General features: G+C 39.6%; 3 protein-coding genes across 4 annotated transcripts; 1 reads left to right on the top strand and 2 right to left on the bottom strand.

The window, feature by feature from the left end:
• Positions 1-2,872: 2,872 nt before the first annotated feature.
• On the bottom strand, positions 2,873-5,032 carry LOC6032766 (probable RNA methyltransferase CG1239). The gene is made up of 2 exons (XM_001843254.2): positions 4,815-5,032; positions 2,873-4,751 (listed from the first exon to the last, which is right to left on the bottom strand). The coding sequence occupies exons 1-2, from the start codon at positions 4,905-4,907 to the stop codon at positions 3,972-3,974; spliced, it is 873 nt and encodes a 290-aa protein (XP_001843306.2). The 5' UTR covers positions 4,908-5,032; the 3' UTR covers positions 2,873-3,971.
• Positions 5,033-7,553: 2,521 nt separating this feature from the next.
• Positions 7,554-11,705, bottom strand: LOC6032765 (tetratricopeptide repeat protein 37). Its single transcript, XM_038265252.1, has 5 exons — positions 11,519-11,705; positions 9,736-11,457; positions 8,270-9,681; positions 8,045-8,219; positions 7,554-7,990 (listed from the first exon to the last, which is right to left on the bottom strand). The coding sequence occupies exons 1-5, from the start codon at positions 11,606-11,608 to the stop codon at positions 7,637-7,639; spliced, it is 3,753 nt and encodes a 1,250-aa protein (XP_038121180.1). The 5' UTR covers positions 11,609-11,705; the 3' UTR covers positions 7,554-7,636.
• Positions 11,706-11,846: 141 nt separating this feature from the next.
• On the top strand, positions 11,847-21,185 carry LOC6032764 (zinc finger protein with KRAB and SCAN domains 7). Of its 2 annotated transcripts, none has more exons than XM_001843252.2 (3): positions 11,847-12,096; positions 19,688-20,603; positions 20,913-21,185. In XM_001843252.2, exons 1-3 carry the CDS (start codon positions 11,962-11,964, stop codon positions 21,134-21,136), a joined length of 1,275 nt encoding a protein of 424 aa, XP_001843304.2. In that variant the 5' UTR covers positions 11,847-11,961; the 3' UTR covers positions 21,137-21,185. The 2 variants fall into 2 exon arrangements, with proteins under 2 accessions (XP_001843304.2, XP_038120740.1); XM_038264812.1 differs by having other exon boundaries at positions 19,688-20,653; positions 20,913-21,050.
• The last annotated feature ends 899 nt before the right edge of the window (positions 21,186-22,084 follow it).

Genomic DNA, 22,084 nt, shown 5'->3' with positions numbered 1-22,084 from the left:
TTGAGCATTTCATCAATTTGCTCATCAATGTGCACTTTTGTTGTCTCAGGCATCCTATATTGCCTCTTATTAATGGGAATATTCGTTGTGGTTTCTATTTCATGAATTGCTGCATCCGTAAAAGTCAATTCATCTCCTTCAATAAAAAATAATTTGTTAAATTTTTCAATCATAGAAACAATTTCATCAAAATTATGTTTATTCAAATGTTCTAGATTTACTAAATCAATTATTTTCTGAATTCTTTCCCTACCTTTAATGCTTTTAAATTTTTGAATTCCGTTACATCACCATCTTTATCAATGTCTAAATTTAATTCTGTTGGCATACAAGGTTGATCATCTAATTTATTTTCAAATCCATCACTTGTTTCATCAGAGTGTACAATATTTTCGCAAAACGCAACATTATTTAGTATTTCTCCTTCATACTTGACTTCTTGGTCTTTTTGAAAACCACTGGTATCATTTTGATAGTTAGTAACGCTTGATTCATTATTTTCAAAATTATTTTTCTTATAGATTTGATTTGATTCAACATTATTCGATTTAAAATATATTTTTGGCTTTTGTAATACAATGAATTTAAAGTTTTTATCGATGAAGAGAGTGTGCTTCTTTAAAAATTCTGCTCCAATTATACCAGGCACAGACAAATTCTTCATAACATAGAATTTTGTGTTATAAATTGTTTTACCGATTAATAAATCAATAACCACCGATCCTATCGTTTCAGTTAATGTATTACCAATGCAAGTTAAAGTAATTTTGTCCTTAAAATTAACATGAGTGTAACCTATTTGATTCAAAATATTACTACTTATTACATTGACACTAGCACCTGTATCAAGTAAATAGTAAATAGAATGAAATGGATTTTGTTTAGATGAAATTCTTAATCTAAATTGAAGATAAGGAGTTAAAATTATTCTTAGTACTTCATGAGGAGGATTGTAGAATTCTCTCTGAGAAGTCAAACTAAAATTATTACGAAAAATATTGTTACGATTTCTATAATACCTAGGAGCACGATAATTGTAGCGTCTGTTATATTGATTCGCATTTTGTCGGGTGTTTCGGACGCCAAAATGATCGAAAACCCCATCATTCAGTTTTTCGCTGTGTATAAAATTGTTTAAAATTATTCCTGAATCGGTTTTGATGATATCTTTTGTTTGAGTAGTTATATTGATTTTGATAGTTATTCAATCGATTTTGATGGGTTGAAAAGTTACGATTATCATTCACGTCTTGGTTTTGATTTGAAAATTCATTTTTAATGTTTTGTGAATTTAATCTTTGTTTGTCCTTGTACAAATTTTCAAATTCCTCATTACTAATTCTTTTTTCTTCTAGAATACTCAAAAATCTCTAAAGTTTTGTATTGTTAAATTTCTTGCAGTTTGTTGCAAATAAGTATTCTTCAGTCCCGCAATAAAATGAATTCTTAGATTTTCCATTGCAAAGCTATCAACATTTTTATCGATTTCTAAATCGAATAAAATTTCTAGTGCCCTGTTCTTGTATGCTTTAAAAGTTTCATGTTCGTACTGCGAAAGAGTATCGATCCGTTTGAAAATATTTAAAGAAGACTTTTTATCACCAAATTCATGTAACAAATTCTTTTCAATTTCTTCCCAAGTAAGTTTTAAAATAGTTTTAGTAAATGGTTTAGCTTTACCTTTTAATTTCAGTTGTATTACATTAATCAATGGTGTAAGAGAAACGCCTTTTGGAATTTTATTGTAAAAATAATTAATTTGATCAAGGAAAGAATTTAAATCTTCTGATTTACCATAAAAATCTGGAATACACTTAAGCGCAGAATCCATTGGAAACTCGGTATCCTCCATCACATTCAATTTTAAATCTATCAAACGCTCTTCTTGATTTAGTTTACTTGCAAAACATTCAAGAGTTAACTGAAATGATTTGACAGTTTCATTAAAATTATTCACAATCTTGTCATATTCTTTGGGAATTGAAATCTCTCGTAACTCAATCAATTTATCTTTGTAAGAATTGACTGTCACTTTTGCTTCTTTCATTTTTAAAACAATGTCTTCCTGTTCATTAGGAAAATTATTGGAAAGAAAATTCATTTCCTTAGCAAAATAATCATCTAGTTTCTTTAAATTATCCATGTTGAAAGAATTTAACAATTTCTCTTTTCAAAATAACATTTAATAAAAAAAAATGCCCATGAACAAAATTATCCACTTCAATTTAATTACAAAAATAGTAAAATATTACAACTTACCCATTTTTCTTTGCTGGTTTTCTGAATGTTCTCCATGGCTGGCGGTTCGATGAAAAATATTTCGATAATCGTGATTTTAAAGCTTCAATCGTCACAAAACTGAAGTTGCTTTCCATGGGTTTGGCTGGCGGATTGTCACATTTTTTCAATCATAATGGCTGGTGTTTGAATTGCCATCTTCACTCTTCACTAAATGTTTCCTTTGGCATTGGCTAGCGGTTCGACACTGGTTTTTTCACTTGTCCGAAAATAACGTTCCTGTTTCAAATTGAAACTTTTACGCTGTCACCACATTGTGTAAGCTTGTGTAAGCCTAGTCTCTAATATCATTGGGATTTCTTTCATTTTTAATCCTTTAGCACAGAACGACACCATTTTCATTTTAACTCCAAAATATGTATTCTTAGATTTTTCTTAATCTTATTTTAACATTTTTCACTATGCCCCGTGGCATTTTGGTTGAATCTGTGCATCGTAGCACTTACACCGAATAATCAACTCCAACTCCCAACTGCAACTCTCAACTCCCACTCTTAACTCTTTCCTAATTTCAACTCCCCCGATTCTAAATCTAACTTAGGCTTTTATACTCTGAAGCGTTTTTAGTCAAGACGCATGCGCAATATTCATCTCTACGGGAGTAGCTCAGCCACGTGCGTTTTGACTACACCGCGTTGATCTTGAAATCTTTCTGCTCGAAAATTCTCAGCAGGGATCCTGGCAGAGTTCATGACCCTTCTGTTTTCGCTTTGTGCTTTTCCTTCCATCCTCCTACTGTGTTTATTTATATCTTAACCTACGTGCTCCTAGAAATATAACACTTGACTCGTGTCAACATGTGTTAATGAGTGCATCTGAAGATGTTGCACTTCGTCTGATTGTAAAGACCAATGTACTTCTGACAAATTCTTCCCTGTTGGTCGAACTAAAAATCTAAATTTATATTCTGATTAACTGAGGGTCGCTACACCGGTTAAATCACATTCAAACTTCAAATTAAAAGCGTTAGGTCCTGTCGCAACCAATCAAGCTCATATTTGGGATTCGGGCTCAATACACCTAACTCGCTCTTACATTTTAAATTGATGATTTTTTTAGTATTTACAAAATTAATTTTTGAATTGAATTCAAGATCTTTATTTTTTTATTTGTCTTTTTAATTTGTAAATTTCTCATTTTCTTTTTTTTATCACAAATAATAAATAAGATTATTGAATTCAAGAGGTAGTTGAACAAATTTATTTATTTCCAACATGTTGTCATTCAGATGTAAACCTGCCGAACACATGGGAAATTCCTCTACAAAAAAAAATCACATCAGCGATACGACATTAGGCGAAATGTCCCAGACCCCACCGAACCAGCATCAATTTAGGAAAACCTCTCATCGATTGTAGATAGAAAAGAATCGTTTGATAGCCGTTTACAAATCGTATGGATTCGAAGCATATCAAACTTTAAGCTTTCGCTAGCTTAAATTATCAAGGTAACGTGTGTTTGCGCGCGCGCTGATGCTTTTTGTCAGTGATTTTACTGAAAGCTATTGTGATCCCAGAACAATTGAGGAATGATGTACAAAGTTTATCAGAAACAAACTAAATAAATGGTACCATCAACAACCGCTTTGACTGTGCTCTCCTTGAGAAAATTCCTGCATTTTTATTGGGTAAATTTCAATTGAAAAATTCAAACAACTAACTTAAATCTAATCATCACTTTTGAAAAACGTAAATCGGCCTCCGAAAGCCCTTGCTTCCCGCACCACCCGACGGAATTTTCAACTCCATAACCTCCCGAAAGCCAACCTCATCGCCCAGCAAGTACTCCCGGAACGCGTCCGGTCGGAACTGGATCGCCCGAAAGTTCGCCAAGATCTCCGGCGATAGCTTCTTCCGATGCTTGTAACTATCCCAGGGTTGCGGTTCCAACACAAATCGACCACCCGGGTGCAGCTGCCGGTATGCTCGCCGAAACGCTAATTTAACGCCGGCATCACCAAAGTTCAGCTGGATCCACTTGGTCACGGACAGACAGAATATCACGTCATACTGCGGTTTTTCGCACTCCAGCAGTTCTTCGTCCGCGTAAACGTAGTTTATATGCCGAAACTGAACATTTTGAAGCGCTTCCGAGTCGCAAGCCTTTTGCCTCACCGCCAGGTTATTCCGCGCGGCTCCGATCAAATTCCGATCGATGTCGATTCCGACCACGCTCGCCGGCCGGCAATGTTCCGCGATGAGCAGCGTCAACGATCCGTTGTTGCAGCCAATGTCCAACATGCGCTTGCCTTCGATGAACCCGCGCTGTTCCATGAAAACCGGCAGCCGGACGTCCTCCTTGGGCGCCTCGCGGTTGTTCCGGTAGCCGTAATAGCGGTCGTAGTTCCCGTACAAAAATAGCTTCTTCTTTCGTTTGACGGTTTGGCCCGTGAGTGGTCCAGCTAGCCGTTTCAGGTCTCGGGTCACTTCCGGTTTCTGTGGTTCGGGACATTTCTGGAACCGATCGTTAAAAATGATGGATTGATATTATTCATTACAACCGATTTGACAACTTACCACCGTTTCCGAGGTGCCGTTTTGGGGGACATTCTCCCTGGAACCGGCCTCGTCCAGTTGCTCTCCGCAATCTGGTTGATTTGTTTGATCCATGTGGAAATGGTCACTCTGAAAGATCTTTCTTAACTAAAATCACTATCAACATCGACTGCAGAAAACGTTTGGAATGACTGCTTGCAAAAATCGCGAAGCCGCGCGGTTCGAAATCAAAACAAAGGGGCAAGGTGTTCGAGTTAGAGAGGTGATGAGTGGAATTTCACACGCTTACACAATATGACCCACATTTTGGTTTATGCACAAGTTGTATCAGAAGAGACGCACCCAAAATTGGGTAAGGTTGTAATGGGGGCAAATAAAGATTATTAACGTTTTTGGAGTTTTGTTGAAAAGGTTCAATAAACCAAATTTTCAGTTATGGCGGTTTCAAAAACATCCAAAAAGCAAAAATTGGAAATTTTGTTTATTGGACCTTTTTTTTAAAAAAAAAACCCCAGAATTGAAAAGTAATTTAAGCATAATGTCCAAGTAGGGGAAATATACCCTTTCCTATCAAACACCTATCTTCTTCATATGGAGAGTTTGATGCTTGATTAAAGCACCAACAATACTATTTAGGCTATAAACTTCCCAGCAACAGCACCGCCTCGAGTAAGCACGCAAATTTATGCCACTTACTGGCCAAAAAGATAAAATTTAATGCACTTTTGATCATAATTTCTATTTTGCGAGACCATTTCTCACCATTTTGTTGGCGCACACACACAGTGACACACGCGAGAAACCCTCAAACGCTTAATGAATATCGCCAAAGTCAACTTTTCACTTTCGCTTACTTTTTCACGGCGCTTTCGATACAAAACTGCCCCCAACTTTCGGCAACATGTTCTTTTGCACATTAGTTGGTCACTCACTTGAAATATAGGCCCGAAACATGTATATTAGGGTGTTTCATCCAAAACCAAAAGTTCTCAGAATCAGGCAAACCGAGGTTCCCCTAGTAGAGGATATCCATAAGGACTCTCATGCTAAATATCAGCCCATTTGGTTGAGAATTGGCCTGTCCCCAGCGGTTCAAAGTTTACATGGAAATTACTATGGGATTTTTGTGCTTTTCGTTCAATCGTTCCTACAGGTCTGGGGACAACATGGATTCACTCGGAATAAAGACAGGTGTGTAAGGGATGGTCCAATGAACACATTCCAGAAGGAATTAGGCTTGTCCATTCTGTCCCCAAGGTGCGCATTGGATCGACGTCCGGTGTCTCCAAAACCAACGATTCATCCTTCAAAAGCATCGCATTTCCTTAGTATGCTATGACGGCTAGGTGGAAACCACGACGCCCCATATGAGACGGTGAACACGTGGAGAGGCATCGATTGCATTATTAACACAAAATCATCATTTTACTTTATTTAGAATAGTTGAAATTCTTCCAGGAACATCAATAATTATAATTTTAGTACTTTAAAGAATGTTTCTGAGCCAAAACTCGAGTAGATGCTCTGCCACGTGTTTACCGTCTGACATGGGGCGTCGTAATTTTCAGCTAGCCTTCATAGCATACTAAGGACAATGCGTACATTTGAAGGGTGAATCGTTGATTCTGGAGACACCGGACGTCGATCCAATGCGCACCTTGGGGACAGAATGGACCAAGGGGCTGGAAACTCTAATATTTTTTTAAAATACTGAGTATATTAACGATATTCCAGTATACTTGTTAGTATACTAACCGAAAAGCAATAAACTGTTAGTATATTAAGATACTCTCAGTATATTGGTAAGTATACTGGCGATATGTAAAGGAAATAATAAGTATACTAACATATATTTTGATATACTGGTTGACATAATAATTATAGCTCTAAGAGTTTCCAACCCCTTGGAATGGACAAGCCTAATTCCTTCTGGAATGTGTTCATTGGACCATCCCCTACACACCTGTCTTTATTCCGAGTGAATCCATGTTGTCCCCAGACCTGTAGGAACGATTGAACGAAAAGCACAAAAATCCCATAGTAATTTCCATGTAAACTTTGAACCGCTGGGGACAGGCCAATTCTCAACCAAATGGGCTGATATTTGGCATGAGAGTCCTTATGGATATCCTCTACTAGGGGAACCTCGGTTTGCCTGATTCTGAGAACTTTTTTGTTCGGCTGAAACACCCTAATGTATATAATTAGCAAGCGCCATCAAATAAACAAACGTGCCAAGTCTTTTGACGTTTAATTTTTGACGACCCATTCCAATCGAAGGCTGAAGAAAACCGAACGAGAAGCGAAGAAAAGATACCGAAGGCAAATAAAGAACAAAGGGTGGCCACCAACACCACCAACATTCTGGTGCAGCGCCTGTTGAGTGGGCAAGTGTTGCCAGGAAACTTTCGCTATAAATGCTACTTTTCGTGAGCGTTCGCTTAAAATTTCAACAATTTTGGCAGCACTAAGCAGACCCAAAAGAGCGCTGGAAGAAAAAAAAACTAAGGTGAAAATAGAAAAATGGACGTGGCCCAATGCTCTCGACTGATTAGCATAACTTTTAATAAAAGTGAAAATAAACAGAAATGTTCACAAAAAGTTGCTTTACTCGTTGGTGTACTTGTTTTTAGTAAATTTTAAGGAACATTATCCAGCATCATTCAAACACGACCGCTTGTTAGGCTTAAAATGGGTTTATTTCCCCTAGTTTGTGAATGGTCTAGTGTATATTAAAATAAACAATTAGGTAAAACACAATTTAAATTATGAATATCACATATTCACTTTCCAATTTATTCCACCAAACTCAACAATCAAATCACATTCCCCGCCGACATTCCTCACTTTTTGGCCTGCAACACCCGAATCAACGAGCTCCACGCCTCCCGGCACGTGGGATCCACGTGGACCGCCTTCTGAGCCAGGACACGCCTCCGCCGCTCGTCGACCGGCCGAACCGCTTCGCTGGCCACCGCCAGCCACTTGGCCGCATCCTCGGCCCGGGTACTGCCCTGCCGGTCGTGCAAATCCAGCACCAGCGCACTCTGCGCAATCCCACTGGCCACGATCAGGTTCTGCTTGGGGGTGCGATGGTTTTTCAGCAGCGAGATGGCCAACACCTGGCGCAGCTTGGCCCGGGCGGGCCACTTGTGCACCTGGGACACGAGGTAGGCCAGCGATTGGGACTTTTGTTTCTGGGAAGGGGGAAAGAGTTATAAAATTGTTTGAGTTGATAAAGTTTAACGTACATTTGCCCAGTAAAACTGCGACACCAGGTAGACCACGTGGTGGCCGTGCTTGGGATCGTCCTCGTACTTGCGCAGCTCCTTGATGACTAGCTCGGTGAGGACGGCGTCTTTGTGCAGAAGGCCAAGGGCGCACGCCGAAAAGAGAGCCTCGATGGGCGGTTCGGGTAGGGTGATGCTGAAATGAAATGGGTTTAATTTGATGTCATACTTCCTTGACGATCTTACCATTGAAACAGAATCGTTTTGGCGTCGGCTTCACCCTGGAATGCGTACACCATGGCGGACATCGCGATCAGCACGTAGGACTTCTCCAGGTCCGAAGTAGCAAGCCAGTTTAGTGCGCTTTCATACTCGGCGTACGATTCCTGATACTGGCCGGCCTTGAAGTACGCCAACGCCTTCCCGACCGTGGCCTGGTAGGTGGCTTCACTGACCTGCTGGAAGCACTCCACGGCTTCGGAGTACAGTTTCCGCTTGAGCAGGCACTGGCCCAGATCGCACAAGATGTGATCCTTTTGCTGACCGTTGGCTTTGGCCGCCGCTTTTCGGTAGGCTTCGCACGCCGTGGCCCACAGTCCCAGCCGGCTGCTGATGTTTCCAAGGAAGCTGAGTGCCTCGACAGAAGCTTCGTCATGCTTGTCGATGCAGTGCCACTGAATCGAATCATGCGACAACGGCAGCGCGTGCATGTTTTCAATCGCAAACTGATTTCGCTTGTTTTTGCTGTAATCTTCCTCACTGAGAACCGAGCAAACCCAGTGCGCATAACTTAGCGCCGATTCCGGATGGTAGCCTAGCTGTGTACAGTGTCGGAACAGGTCCATCGCCTCTTCGGCGTGACCCATCTGTTCAGCAATGCTGGCTTGGCCAATCCAAGCGTTGATGCAGGTCGTGTCCGTCTGCTGGGCCCGTCCAAAGGCCTTGTTGGCCAGTCCGATCGAACCCTGCAGCAAATACATCACTCCCAAGTTGGACCAACCCACGGCCGCAGTTTTCTTGTCCACCGAAATCGCCTCAATGAAACAGTGCTGAGCCAGAGCCAAATTATTAATCTCCTTGCTGGCGCAGATGACCCCAAGCAGGTTCCAATTTTGCCACCTGCTCGGTTCCAACTTGATCGCTTGCTTCGCTGCCTCAACCGCCGAACTCAATTTCTTCACACTCTCTTCCCGAACCGTTCCGAACCTCGTCGCCCGCCGATAGTGATTCAACGCCAGCTCGTACCACAGCAAACTGTCATCCCCGTTGATCTTGATCGCCCGGCTGTAGCACCGACTGGCCAACTCGAACAGCTTCTCCCCCTCCACCAGCGCATTCTTCCGGTGAGCCACTCCCGCCAACCCACCCTCGATCAACAAGTGCGACCGTGGCCGTGGAAATTCCGCCACCGTGTCCAACACGTTCGCCAGCAGCTTCCACAGACAGACAAAGTTGGGCTTCAGCTTGATCGCTCGCGTCACATAATCGACGGCACTTTGGGCGTGATCGCGGGCTTTTCCGACCAGGCGCTGACCCAGCCGGTAGTAGCACAGACCGGCGTACGATTCGGCGATACCCTTGACCGCGGGAAAGTACTTTTCGTTGGTGGAGAGTAGCTCCTCAAAGAGCGCCACGGCGTCACGGTGTTGGCGAAGGATCTAGCGGAAATTAAAATTAAATATTGGCAATCTAGAAGACTTCATGAAACTCACATTCTTAATATTCGCCAGCTGCAGCTTCGGGTACGGATTGTCCGGCTTAAGTTCGGCCGTCTTCTCAAACACCTTCGCCGCGGACGAGTACGAACCCCGGCCCATGTACGCGTCGGCCAGGCCCTCCCAGGCGGTGATGTTGGCCACGTCGTACCGGATCACCGTCCGGAAGGCGGCAATCGCTTCGTCGTGCTTTTGCTGGCCCAGGTGGTGCAGCCCGAGCTGGAGATGGGCCCACGCGGAACCGCTTCCGGTGGCACCGAGCGCAACCGAGCTTTGCAGCAGCTTCGAGTTGGCGTCCCATTCGCCGAGGGTGCGATACAGCGAGCTGAGCAGAATGATCGCTTCCTTCTGGGCCGGGTTGAGACTGATGCATTTTTCCAGACACTTGCGCGCACGGGCCGTGTCCGCGTTGTGGAGGTAGAGCTTGCCGAGCCAGTGGAAGCATTTGGCGTTGTTCGGGTCGAGTTTGGTTGCCTTCAGCGCGGCCATAAAGCTCTGCTCCACGTTTTGGGCCTCGTAGTGCAATTTGGCCAGTTCTAGCAGACAGTCGCAGCTGTTTTCGTGCTTTTGAAGTATTTCTAACGCTTCTTGCGGCTTTCCATTGGATTTCATTCGCAACGCGCTCAGATAATCCAATCGATCTTGGGAAACGTTCAACGCTTTTAGCTTATTCATGAAGCCTTCTAAATCTTCAAGATTTCCCAGAAGCAAATTCATTTTTGCACAATAAAATAAAAATCTTTCGTCGTCACAATCCTTCTGCAAATCAACGCAATATTTGGCAGCTTCCTGCAGCTTTTCCTCGCTGCCATCCTCCACCAAAGCAACGAACAAATTCGAATTCACAATTTTAAGCTGCCGGTAGATATTCTCCGCTAGCCCAAACGCCTTCTCCCGGAAGTACACCTCGGCCAACACCTTCAAACAAATGGACCAATTTGGTTGAACCGAGTCCGCCTTGCGTAGCAACTCCTTTGCCCTGGACATTTCCCCACTGCGGTAGCTCAAGATACCACTGGCGACCAGCGCCAGCGCCGAATCCGACTTTATCTCAATTGCTGCGTCGATGTACTGTTGAAGCGGTCTCGATAGCAGCTTCTCCATGCTACAATCATCAATCAGCTCTTCGGCGTAAACTTTGCAGATCCACTCCAGCGGGTAGTTGTCGTTCCGGAACCGGCCGTGCATTGCGCAAGCCTTCCGCACAAGCTTTTCATGCAGTTTTAGTTTGTACAACAGTTTCAAATATCGCTTAAACTTATCATGCAAAAACGGATCCTCCGGATTGTCCACCTCAAACTCCAGCGTTCGCTCAACCAACGTCTCATGCTTTCCCTCCAACGCCGGATCCGCCAGCAGCACCTTCGACAGACACTGGAACGCCGAACGAACGCGATCCGGCTCCCCCTCCTTCGACGCCTCCCGCTCGAAAATACCCAACACCTTTTCGACCTGCTCTCCCCTGCTGGCCACCCCCAGCAGCTTCCCATGCAAATCGCCATACTTGTCCGGTGTCAACGCGAGCAACTTTTCGCAGACCTCCGGCAGATCCCGATCGTCGGCGCAGGTGGCCAACCCCTGCAGCGCCACTGTTTGGTCAGAGTTTGCCGCGAGGGCACGCTTCAGATAGGCGGCCGCTTCCTTCTTGTCCGTCTCCTGGTACGAGGCCCCCATCAGCAGAAGGGCCATGTAGTTTTCCTTGTCCTCGCGGAGGATTTTCTGCGAAATGATCACAATAATGTAACATTACTCCCATAGAGGAGAAAAGAAAACAACTTACATTGCACAATTTGATGGCATCGGAGAACTTTTTGTTCTTGACCGCTTCGCGGGCCTCCTTCAGGGCCGCTTTTAATTCCTTCGAGGACATACTTTATCACTTTTGCGGATTAAAATTGGAGAAAAGTTCCTGTTCGGCCAACACAACACGGGAAAACACTGGAATCAGCCGGCTGCCCGAAACGTCAAAAAGGAAATGTTTACATTTAGGGGTGCAAGCAGAAATTCCGTGGAAAAAAATGTAAACTAACAAGTTAACCAAAGATTACACGAATTTTGGGTAAATATATGCTGAATTTACAATAAAATTATTTTCAGTGTGCCGAGAACTGTCATTCGTCTCGAAGTTAAAATCAAACATAAACAAACAGTGTCCCTTGGACGCCTTTTATATTTTTTAAAAAGTTTTGTGTGAAAAGTTTGTGTAATTTGTGTTACCTCACAATGGAATCGTTGAATTTGTCAAGTTGCCGCATGTGTCTCGTGGTGCCGAACGAGGATGCGCTCACATTTTCGGTGTTCGACACCTTCAAGGGGGAACTGCTGAACGAACTCGTTGAGATGCTGTTTTCAATCAAGGTACCGTTCAGTGGTGTTGATTTGACATCGACGTAAATGTCTATTATTAGAAAACCCGATTTAATCGACCTAGAGATGAAATACACTCAAACCCCGATGGTTTGACACCAACTGTTGTCAAACGAACGGGGTCACTTTTTAGTTTGACACCCCTTTTACAAGGAGTTCACAAACGCAACCAAACGTTTGTTTTGATAGTGTGCGTGAGCGCTAAGCTAATTTACTATCCACTATCCAGGTTACTATACTACACTGAAAAAATATTATGTTTTCAGTTATGAGCAATGTAATTAGCTTATATCTGTAAGCCCATACATTAAATTGAAATGTGGTCAAAGACAAACTTATGGGAAATTGGAAGAGCTTTCCGGTAAAAATATTTTCGAGACTGAAAAATCAAGTCGGTCACACAGAAATTGCCAAAAACCATAAAAAAAACCTATTTTTTCAACACTTTTATTTTTAAAACCGCTGTAACCTCACAAGGATTGGACTTGGGACAATGGTCAATATGGAGATTTTTATGTAAAATTATCTGGAGAATCGATTCCCGTATTCAGTTTTTGAAAATTTTGACGTTTAGAGCACTTTTCATAAAAACAGTTTCAGTAAATGATTTTTGTATTTTTTTAGGTGAGTTGCTCCATCCTGCTTTTTCGTAAGTCTTTTTGTAACATCTTAGGCTATTTTCACAAAAAATTAGAACGAAAAAAAAAACTTGAGCTCACCTTCAAATTTGACTTATAAACATAAAAATGAAAAAATCTCATAAAAGTGGAAAGTTTTTTTCTTTCAGTGTACAGTAGTTGTTCGGTAACTGGGCTGAACGAAAAATAACGAGGGGACTACCGATGCATAATATTTATTTGATGAAATATAAAAATAAAAGATACTCAAATTTGTTTACAATGATTACTTTTCATATAATTGTGTCTTGAAATTACATAAAAGTTTGAAAAAAGTTTTTTTATTTGTTGACCATGATTTTTGCATCCATTAACCCTCGGTGATTTCGGTTTGTTTTGGTTTTTGACGTTTGTCTGTTTTTGAACTGGGCTGCGGCCCAGTTATCGAGCGCCCAGTTAAAAAGCAGCCCAGTTAAACAACGCCCAGTTACCGAACAACTACTGTATTTTTTCGGAAATCCCGTCAAATTTCCCCCAAGTTTGTCTTTGACCAATTTTTGATACGATGCAACGGCTTCGAGATACAGCAATATTTAAATTACGAATTTCAAAAATATTTAAAACACTTACGCCCTTCTCAAATGCCATTATCGAGTGTAACTGGTTCCATATACACAAAAATGGCTTATATATGCCTAGGATAACATGTCTACAAAGTTTCATTGAAATCGGAGAGGGTCGGGTACAACCGATTCCCTATTTGACATGGAATTGCTCTAAAATAAAGTTTTGGCCAGTTTTGGGGTTCTAATTCGATTCAATGAAAGTCCCATACTAACCTTCCGATAATCAAGTCTGGACTGCAGTGTGATTTTTTATGTTCTTTATTTTGAAGAATGTTTCCATAAATTGAATGAAATTGCGTTTATTTCTGCTAAAATTGAAAAAAAAATGCTGACAGTTTATTATTTTGAGAAAATGCTCTGCGAATTCTTTTCTACATTCTGATTAATTGATCAAGTCTGTAAATGCCAAAGTTTTATCTAGCAAGAAGACTTTTTCTACAAAATCTCATGGGTGTTTAGCAGTTTTTGGTAAAATTTTCCAAATAAACATTTCTTTCATAAATTTCTTTTGCAAGAAAAACAGAAGGACTGATTTGGGACTGATTTTGTCAATTGTTTTCAGATTTCCAAAACGATCATCTGCTGAATATTTGTGTGGAGTGTGTCAATCGTATCAACACCGTTCAGAAAATTTCCAAGCAATTTAAAGACAATGATGACCGACTGCGACTACTTTTGCTCAGCTTGCATGAAGAAACAACCGATGAAATTGACGCCGTTGACGATGGACAAGCTTCAGACAACGATGAAGAAATACTGGAAGAAAAGGTTATCAAAAGTGAGGCTGATCTTTCTAGCTCAAACTTTGATGAAGCTCAGCTTGCAGAAATAAACGAAGATTTGCAACAGCAAGTGGATATCATAAATAGCTCAAGCAATCAGGAAGTTAGTGAGGCGGACCACTTTGACGAACGATCAGACGACATCGATGATTTCATTGTTAGTACATTAGTACGACCGAGAGTGCGCAAGAAAGCCCAACCGAGCCAAACGCCGCAACTTCCCAAGCATAAATGCTACTTTTGCAAGCAAACCTTCGACAGCGAGCTTGCCCTCACCAACCATTTCACGGAACACTTTGCCCAAGTTCCACTCACCTGCCACAAGTGCGCCGGCATCGTAATCAAATCGGTCCGACAGGCCAGCAAACATTTGGCGCTGCACGACGAGGAAGAGCGGCCGCACAAGTGCCGCGTGTGCGAGTTGCGATTCTTCACGCGGGAAAACAGTCTCACGCACGAGCGCAAAATCCACCGCATGAAGGTGAAAATTCAGCAAAACATTGACGGCTATGCCGAGAGGCGCAAGTTGCGGGCTTACCAGTGCAGCCAATGTGGCCTGCTCGCCAGCAACAGCGATGCACTGCGCAAGCACGAGCTGACCCATGCCGAGGTGCAACCGGTGCACACGTGCGAAATTTGCGGCAAACAATTTGCCGCTCGCAAGAATCTGACGCGGCACATGTTGATTCATACGGGTTAGCTAGGGAACAGCATCTAATTCCAGCGTGCCTCTAATGTTGGCAGGTCAGAACTTTGACATGCAATTAAAGCTAAATAAAAGCGTTTTCAACTGAAATCGAGTGATAAATAGCTCAATAAGAAGTGAGCAAGCAAGTTTCTACCAAAAGTTTTGCAAAATTAGTTGTTTAAATAGTGAAAATCAGCAAATTGGATGGAGTTAGGAGCGAGAGCTTAACCTGCCAAAGATACGAGAATTTCCCCTACTTTGTTTAAATTTTAATTTAAAAAAAAGTTGATCTAAGCTTTTTTTCCAAAATTACAGGTGAACTGCCGTACAAGTGCGACATGTGCACGAGAGCCTATCGACAGGCTGGCGATCTGAAGGATCACATTAGGGGTCAGCACACCAAAGAGACACCGTACGCGTGCAGTAACTGTGATTGTCGGTTTCGGAACGTTTCGATGCTGCACGTGCATCGGAAGAAGTTTCATTCGATCACTAGTGGAAGGAGTAGCCTTGATAATGATAATGAATCGTCGGAGTGAGACAAAGTGAGTAAACCTGGTGGTTTTAAATGCAATTTTGTTAACTAAATTGCTGTGTGCATTCTTTTATATGCAAGAGATTTCTTCGAATTCCATTTAAACTAAATAACTAACTGGGGCAAAACGGGGCAATCTCCTCTTTTGAGCAGGCTGAAATCAGGAATTTTTCTGGTAATGTTGTACCTGACCCCCTCCGATATCAATGAAACTTAGACATTCTATACCAGTCTTATATAAGCAATTTTTGTGGAGCCAGTGGCACACTAAAATAACATTTGAGAAAGGCGTAAGTTATTTGAATATTTTTGTATTTCGTAATTTAAAAAATTACTGTATCTCGAAGCCATTACCAGGGTTGTTACGGACGGCGCGGATCGCGCGGATGGCGCGTGATGGGCGCCAAATACACGCAGAAAAATAAGGCATTTTGAATCAACAAAACATTTTGTTGATTTGAAAATCAAGATTTTTGTTGAATCAACGCTAAACGTCAAAGCAACTTTTTCAAAACAACAAAAGATTTTTGTGGAATTGAGCAAATCAAGGTTTGTTTCAACGAAAAATCTGCGTTGATTATATTCAACAAATTTTTTGTTGAAACAAACCTCGTACAGGCTGATTCTATAAAACATTTTTCTGCGTGTATGAGCTTGATTGGACGTAAGAGAAGCTGGCATCAACTTTCGAATTTTAGATGGAATTTAATCGGTAGAAATATTTTTTTTTTCTAAATTTAAACATTCTTGGCGAAAATAAAATGATCAAAACATTTCAAAATCAAAGCTTCAGAAATTCAAAAATTCGAAACTTTTTTTTTATTTTAATAGTTTTTTCGAAATTCTTAAATTCTTAAATTCTTAAATTCTTAAATTCTTAAATTCTTAAATTCTTAAATTCTTAAATTCTTAAATTCTTAAATTCTTAAATTCTTAAATTCTTAAATTCTTAAATTCTTAAATTCTTAAATTCTTAAATTCTTAAATTCTTAAATTCTTAAATTCTTAAATTCTTAAATTTTAAATTTTAAATTCTTAAATTCTTAAATTCTTAAATTCTTAAATTTTAAATTTTAAATTTTTAAATTCTTAAATTCTTAAATTTTAAATTCTTAAATTTTAAATTCTTAAATTCTTAAATTCTTAAATTCTTAAATTCTTAAATTTAAATTCTTAAATTTTAAATTCTTAAATTCTTAAATTCTTAAATTCTTAAATTCTTAAATTCTTAAATTCTTAAATTCTTAAATTCTTTTTCTTAAATTCTTAAATTTTAAATTCTTAAATTCTTAAATTCTTAAATTCTTAAATTCTTAAATTCTTAAATTCTTAAATTCTTAAATTCTTAAATTCTTAAATTCTTAAATTCTTAAATTCTTAAATTCTTAAATTCTTAAATTCTTAAATTCTTAAATTCTTAAATTCTTAAATTCTTAAATTCTTAAATTCTTAAATTCTTAAATTCTTAAATTCTTAAATTCTTAAATTCTTAAATTCCTAAATTCTTCAATTCTTAAGAATCTTTTTTTTTCATGACCCTTTCCTCCACCGTCTCTTGAGGTATTTTTTTAAAACGGGTTTATTGCTTTCATTCCTTTAAACATAAAACGAGTTTTTTTAATCAAATACTTTCTGATTTAATTTTTCTTAATTAAAAATAAAATTTCTTAAATGTTGGTCGCGATATTTTTATATGGCGCGGATTTCGCGCGGTTTTGGGTTTTAGTTCGGCGCGGATTTGGCGCGGATTTTTTTTCGACTCTCCCGTAACAACCCTGCATTACATCGTATGAAAAAGTGGTTAGAGACAAACTTTTAGGAAATTGGACGGGCTTTCTGAAAAAAATACACAAAAAAACGGAATCGACGTAACACCTTATAATGTGGCCCTCTTAAACCTTGCGGTTTCGTCAACGGACCCACAGGCGTGTATAGTTCTTTTTGCGACAAGAGACTCCGCCTCCCTGGGCTGTGTTTGAGTACGGCACGGAGCGACCATATTTACACTTAGAATTTTTGGAGCGCCCGCCGCGGATTCGAACCAGCAACCTCTGGATTGTGAGTCCAGTGCGCGGTCCGATTGATCCACACGGGCGGGACAAAACAATTCACTGAAGGAAAAATACACGCCTCTTCTATGAGATTTTTGAGTTTGAAAATTGTATTTTAAGATGATGAATTTAATAGTTTAAAAGTCTTCATATTGACCATTGTCCTATTTCCAATCCTTGTAAAGATACAGCAATTTTTAAAATAAAAATGTTGTATTTGTGGTATTTTTGTCATTTTTTGGCAATTTCTATATGACAGACTTGATTTTCAGTCTCGTAAATATTTTTACCGGAAAGCTTGTCCGATTTCCCATATGCAGGGTGACCATTCAAATTCCATTTTCAAATTCCCGACATTTTCCCGACTTTTCCAGAATGCTCAAATAATAGGCATTTCTTATCTAAAGAATGATTTCAAACAAAAAACTTTCTATAACAACAGTCAATATTAACCAGCGAAAAAAAATCACAATGATTTAAAAAAAAATCAAATATCTGGAGTTTTTTTTGAAAAGGACCAATAAACCAAATTTTCAGTTTTTGCTTTCTGGGTGTTTTTTAATACCCCAACTGTTGTCAAACGAACGGGGTCACTTTTTAGTTTGACACCCCTTTTACAAGGAGTTCACAAACGCAACCAAACGTTTGTTTTGATAGTGTGCGTGAGCGCTAAGCTAATTTACTATCCACTATCCAGGTTACTATACTACACTGAAAAAATATTATGTTTTCAGTTATGAGCAATGTAATTAGCTTATATCTGTAAGCCCATACATTAAATTGAAATGTGGTCAAAGACAAACTTATGGGAAATTGGAAGAGCTTTCCGGTAAAAATATTTTCGAGACTGAAAAATCAAGTCGGTCACACAGAAATTGCCAAAAACCATAAAAAAAACCTATTTTTTTCAACACTTTTATTTTTAAAACCGCTGTAACCTCACAAGGATTGGACTTGGGACAATGGTCAATATGGAGATTTTTATGTAAAATTATCTGGAGAATCGATTCCCGTATTCAGTTTTTGAAAATTTTGACGTTTAGAGCACTTTTCATAAAAACAGTTTCAGTAAATGATTTTTGTATTTTTTTAGGTGAGTTGCTCCATCCTGCTTTTTTCGTAAGTCTTTTTGTAACATCTTAGGCTATTTTCACAAAAAATTAGAACGAAAAAAAAAACTTGAGCTCACCTTCAAATTTGACTTATAAACATAAAAATGAAAAAATCTCATAAAAGTGGAAAGTTTTTTTCTTTCAGTGTACAGTAGTTGTTCGGTAACTGGGCTGAACGAAAAATAACGAGGGGACTACCGATGCATAATATTTATTTGATGAAATATAAAAATAAAAGATACTCAAATTTGTTTACAATGATTACTTTTCATATAATTGTGTCTTGAAATTACATAAAAGTTTGAAAAAAGTTTTTTTATTTGTTGACCATGATTTTTGCATCCATTAACCCCTCGGTGATTTCGGTTTGTTTTGGTTTTTGACGTTTGTCTGTTTTTGAACTGGGCTGCGGCCCAGTTATCGAGCGCCCAGTTAAAAAGCAGCCCAGTTAAACAACGCCCAGTTACCGAACAACTACTGTATTTTTTCGGAAATCCCGTCAAATTTCCCCCAAGTTTGTCTTTGACCAATTTTTGATACGATGCAACGGCTTCGAGATACAGCAATATTTAAATTACGAATTTCAAAAATATTTAAAACACTTACGCCCTTCTCAAATGCCATTATCGAGTGTAACTGGTTCCATATACACAAAAATGGCTTATATATGCCTAGGATAACATGTCTACAAAGTTTCATTGAAATCGGAGAGGGTCGGGTACAACCGATTCCCTATTTGACATGGAATTGCTCTAAAATAAAGTTTTGGCCAGTTTTGGGGTTCTAATTCGATTCAATGAAAGTCCCATACTAACCTTCCGATAATCAAGTCTGGACTGCAGTGTGATTTTTTATGTTCTTTATTTTGAAGAATGTTTCCATAAATTGAATGAAATTGCGTTTATTTCTGCTAAAATTGAAAAAAAAAAAAAATGCTGACAGTTTATTATTTTGAGAAAATGCTCTGCGAATTCTTTTCTACATTCTGATTAATTGATCAAGTCTGTAAATGCCAAAGTTTTATCTAGCAAGAAGACTTTTTCTACAAAATCTCATGGGTGTTTAGCAGTTTTTTTGGTAAAATTTTCCAAATAAACATTTCTTTCATAAATTTCTTTTGCAAGAAAAACAGAAGGACTGATTTGGGACTGATTTTGTCAATTGTTTTCAGATTTCCAAAAACGATCATCTGCTGAATATTTGTGTGGAGTGTGTCAATCGTATCAACACCGTTCAGAAAATTTCCAAGCAATTTAAAGACAATGATGACCGACTGCGACTACTTTTGCTCAGCTTGCATGAAGAAACAACCGATGAAATTGACGCCGTTGACGATGGACAAGCTTCAGACAACGATGAAGAAATACTGGAAGAAAAGGTTATCAAAAGTGAGGCTGATCTTTCTAGCTCAAACTTTGATGAAGCTCAGCTTGCAGAAATAAACGAAGATTTGCAACAGCAAGTGGATATCATAAATAGCTCAAGCAATCAGGAAGTTAGTGAGGCGGACCACTTTGACGAACGATCAGACGACATCGATGATTTCATTGTTAGTACATTAGTACGACCGAGAGTGCGCAAGAAAGCCCAACCGAGCCAAACGCCGCAACTTCCCAAGCATAAATGCTACTTTTGCAAGCAAACCTTCGACAGCGAGCTTGCCCTCACCAACCATTTCACGGAACACTTTGCCCAAGTTCCACTCACCTGCCACAAGTGCGCCGGCATCGTAATCAAATCGGTCCGACAGGCCAGCAAACATTTGGCGCTGCACGACGAGGAAGAGCGGCCGCACAAGTGCCGCGTGTGCGAGTTGCGATTCTTCACGCGGGAAAACAGTCTCACGCACGAGCGCAAAATCCACCGCATGAAGGTGAAAATTCAGCAAAACATTGACGGCTATGCCGAGAGGCGCAAGTTGCGGGCTTACCAGTGCAGCCAATGTGGCCTGCTCGCCAGCAACAGCGATGCACTGCGCAAGCACGAGCTGACCCATGCCGAGGTGCAACCGGTGCACACGTGCGAAATTTGCGGCAAACAATTTGCCGCTCGCAAGAATCTGACGCGGCACATGTTGATTCATACGGGTTAGCTAGGGGAACAGCATCTAATTCCAGCGTGCCTCTAATGTTGGCAGGTCAGAACTTTGACATGCAATTAAAGCTAAATAAAAGCGTTTTCAACTGAAATCGAGTGATAAATAGCTCAATAAGAAGTGAGCAAGCAAGTTTCTACCAAAAGTTTTGCAAAATTAGTTGTTTAAATAGTGAAAATCAGCAAATTGGATGGAGTTAGGAGCGAGAGCTTAACCTGCCAAAGATACGAGAATTTCCCCTACTTTGTTTAAATTTTAATTTAAAAAAAAGTTGATCTAAGCTTTTTTTCCAAAATTACAGGTGAACTGCCGTACAAGTGCGACATGTGCACGAGAGCCTATCGACAGGCTGGCGATCTGAAGGATCACATTAGGGGTCAGCACACCAAAGAGACACCGTACGCGTGCAGTAACTGTGATTGTCGGTTTCGGAACGTTTCGATGCTGCACGTGCATCGGAAGAAGTTTCATTCGATCACTAGTGGAAGGAGTAGCCTTGATAATGATAATGAATCGTCGGAGTGAGACAAAGTGAGTAAACCTGGTGGTTTTAAATGCAATTTTGTTAACTAAATTGCTGTGTGCATTCTTTTATATGCAAGAGATTTCTTCGAATTCCATTTAAACTAAATAACTAACTGGGGCAAAACGGGGCAATCTCCTCTCTTTTGAGCAGGCTGAAATCAGGAATTTTTCTGGTAATGTTGTACCTGACCCCCTCCGATATCAATGAAACTTAGACATTCTATACCAGTCTTATATAAGCAATTTTTGTGGAGCCAGTGGCACACTAAAATAACATTTGAGAAAGGCGTAAGTTATTTGAATATTTTTGTATTTCGTAATTTAAAAAATTACTGTATCTCGAAGCCATTACCAGGGTTGTTACGGACGGCGCGGATCGCGCGGATGGCGCGTGATGGGCGCCAAATACACGCAGAAAAATAAGGCATTTTGAATCAACAAAACATTTTGTTGATTTGAAAATCAAGATTTTTGTTGAATCAACGCTAAACGTCAAAGCAACTTTTTCAAAACAACAAAAGATTTTTGTGGAATTGAGCAAATCAAGGTTTGTTTCAACGAAAAATCTGCGTTGATTATATTCAACAAATTTTTTGTTGAAACAAACCTCGTACAGGCTGATTCTATAAAACATTTTTCTGCGTGTATGAGCTTGATTGGACGTAAGAGAAGCTGGCATCAACTTTCGAATTTTAGATGGAATTTAATCGGTAGAAATATTTTTTTTTTCTAAATTTAAACATTCTTGGCGAAAATAAAATGATCAAAACATTTCAAAATCAAAGCTTCAGAAATTCAAAAATTCGAAACTTTTTTTTTATTTTAATAGTTTTTTCGAAATTCTTAAATTCTTAAATTCTTAAATTCTTAAATTCTTAAATTCTTAAATTCTTAAATTCTTAAATTCTTAAATTCTTAAATTCTTAAATTCTTAAATTCTTAAATTCT

The sequence above is a fragment of the Culex quinquefasciatus genome, chromosome 3, assembly GCF_015732765.1.
Source record: "Culex quinquefasciatus strain JHB chromosome 3, VPISU_Cqui_1.0_pri_paternal, whole genome shotgun sequence".
Lineage (NCBI taxonomy): Eukaryota > Metazoa > Arthropoda > Insecta > Diptera > Culicidae > Culex > Culex quinquefasciatus.
Note: the sequence above shows the minus strand (reverse complement) of the source record. Positions and strands in the feature narration are given on the sequence as shown.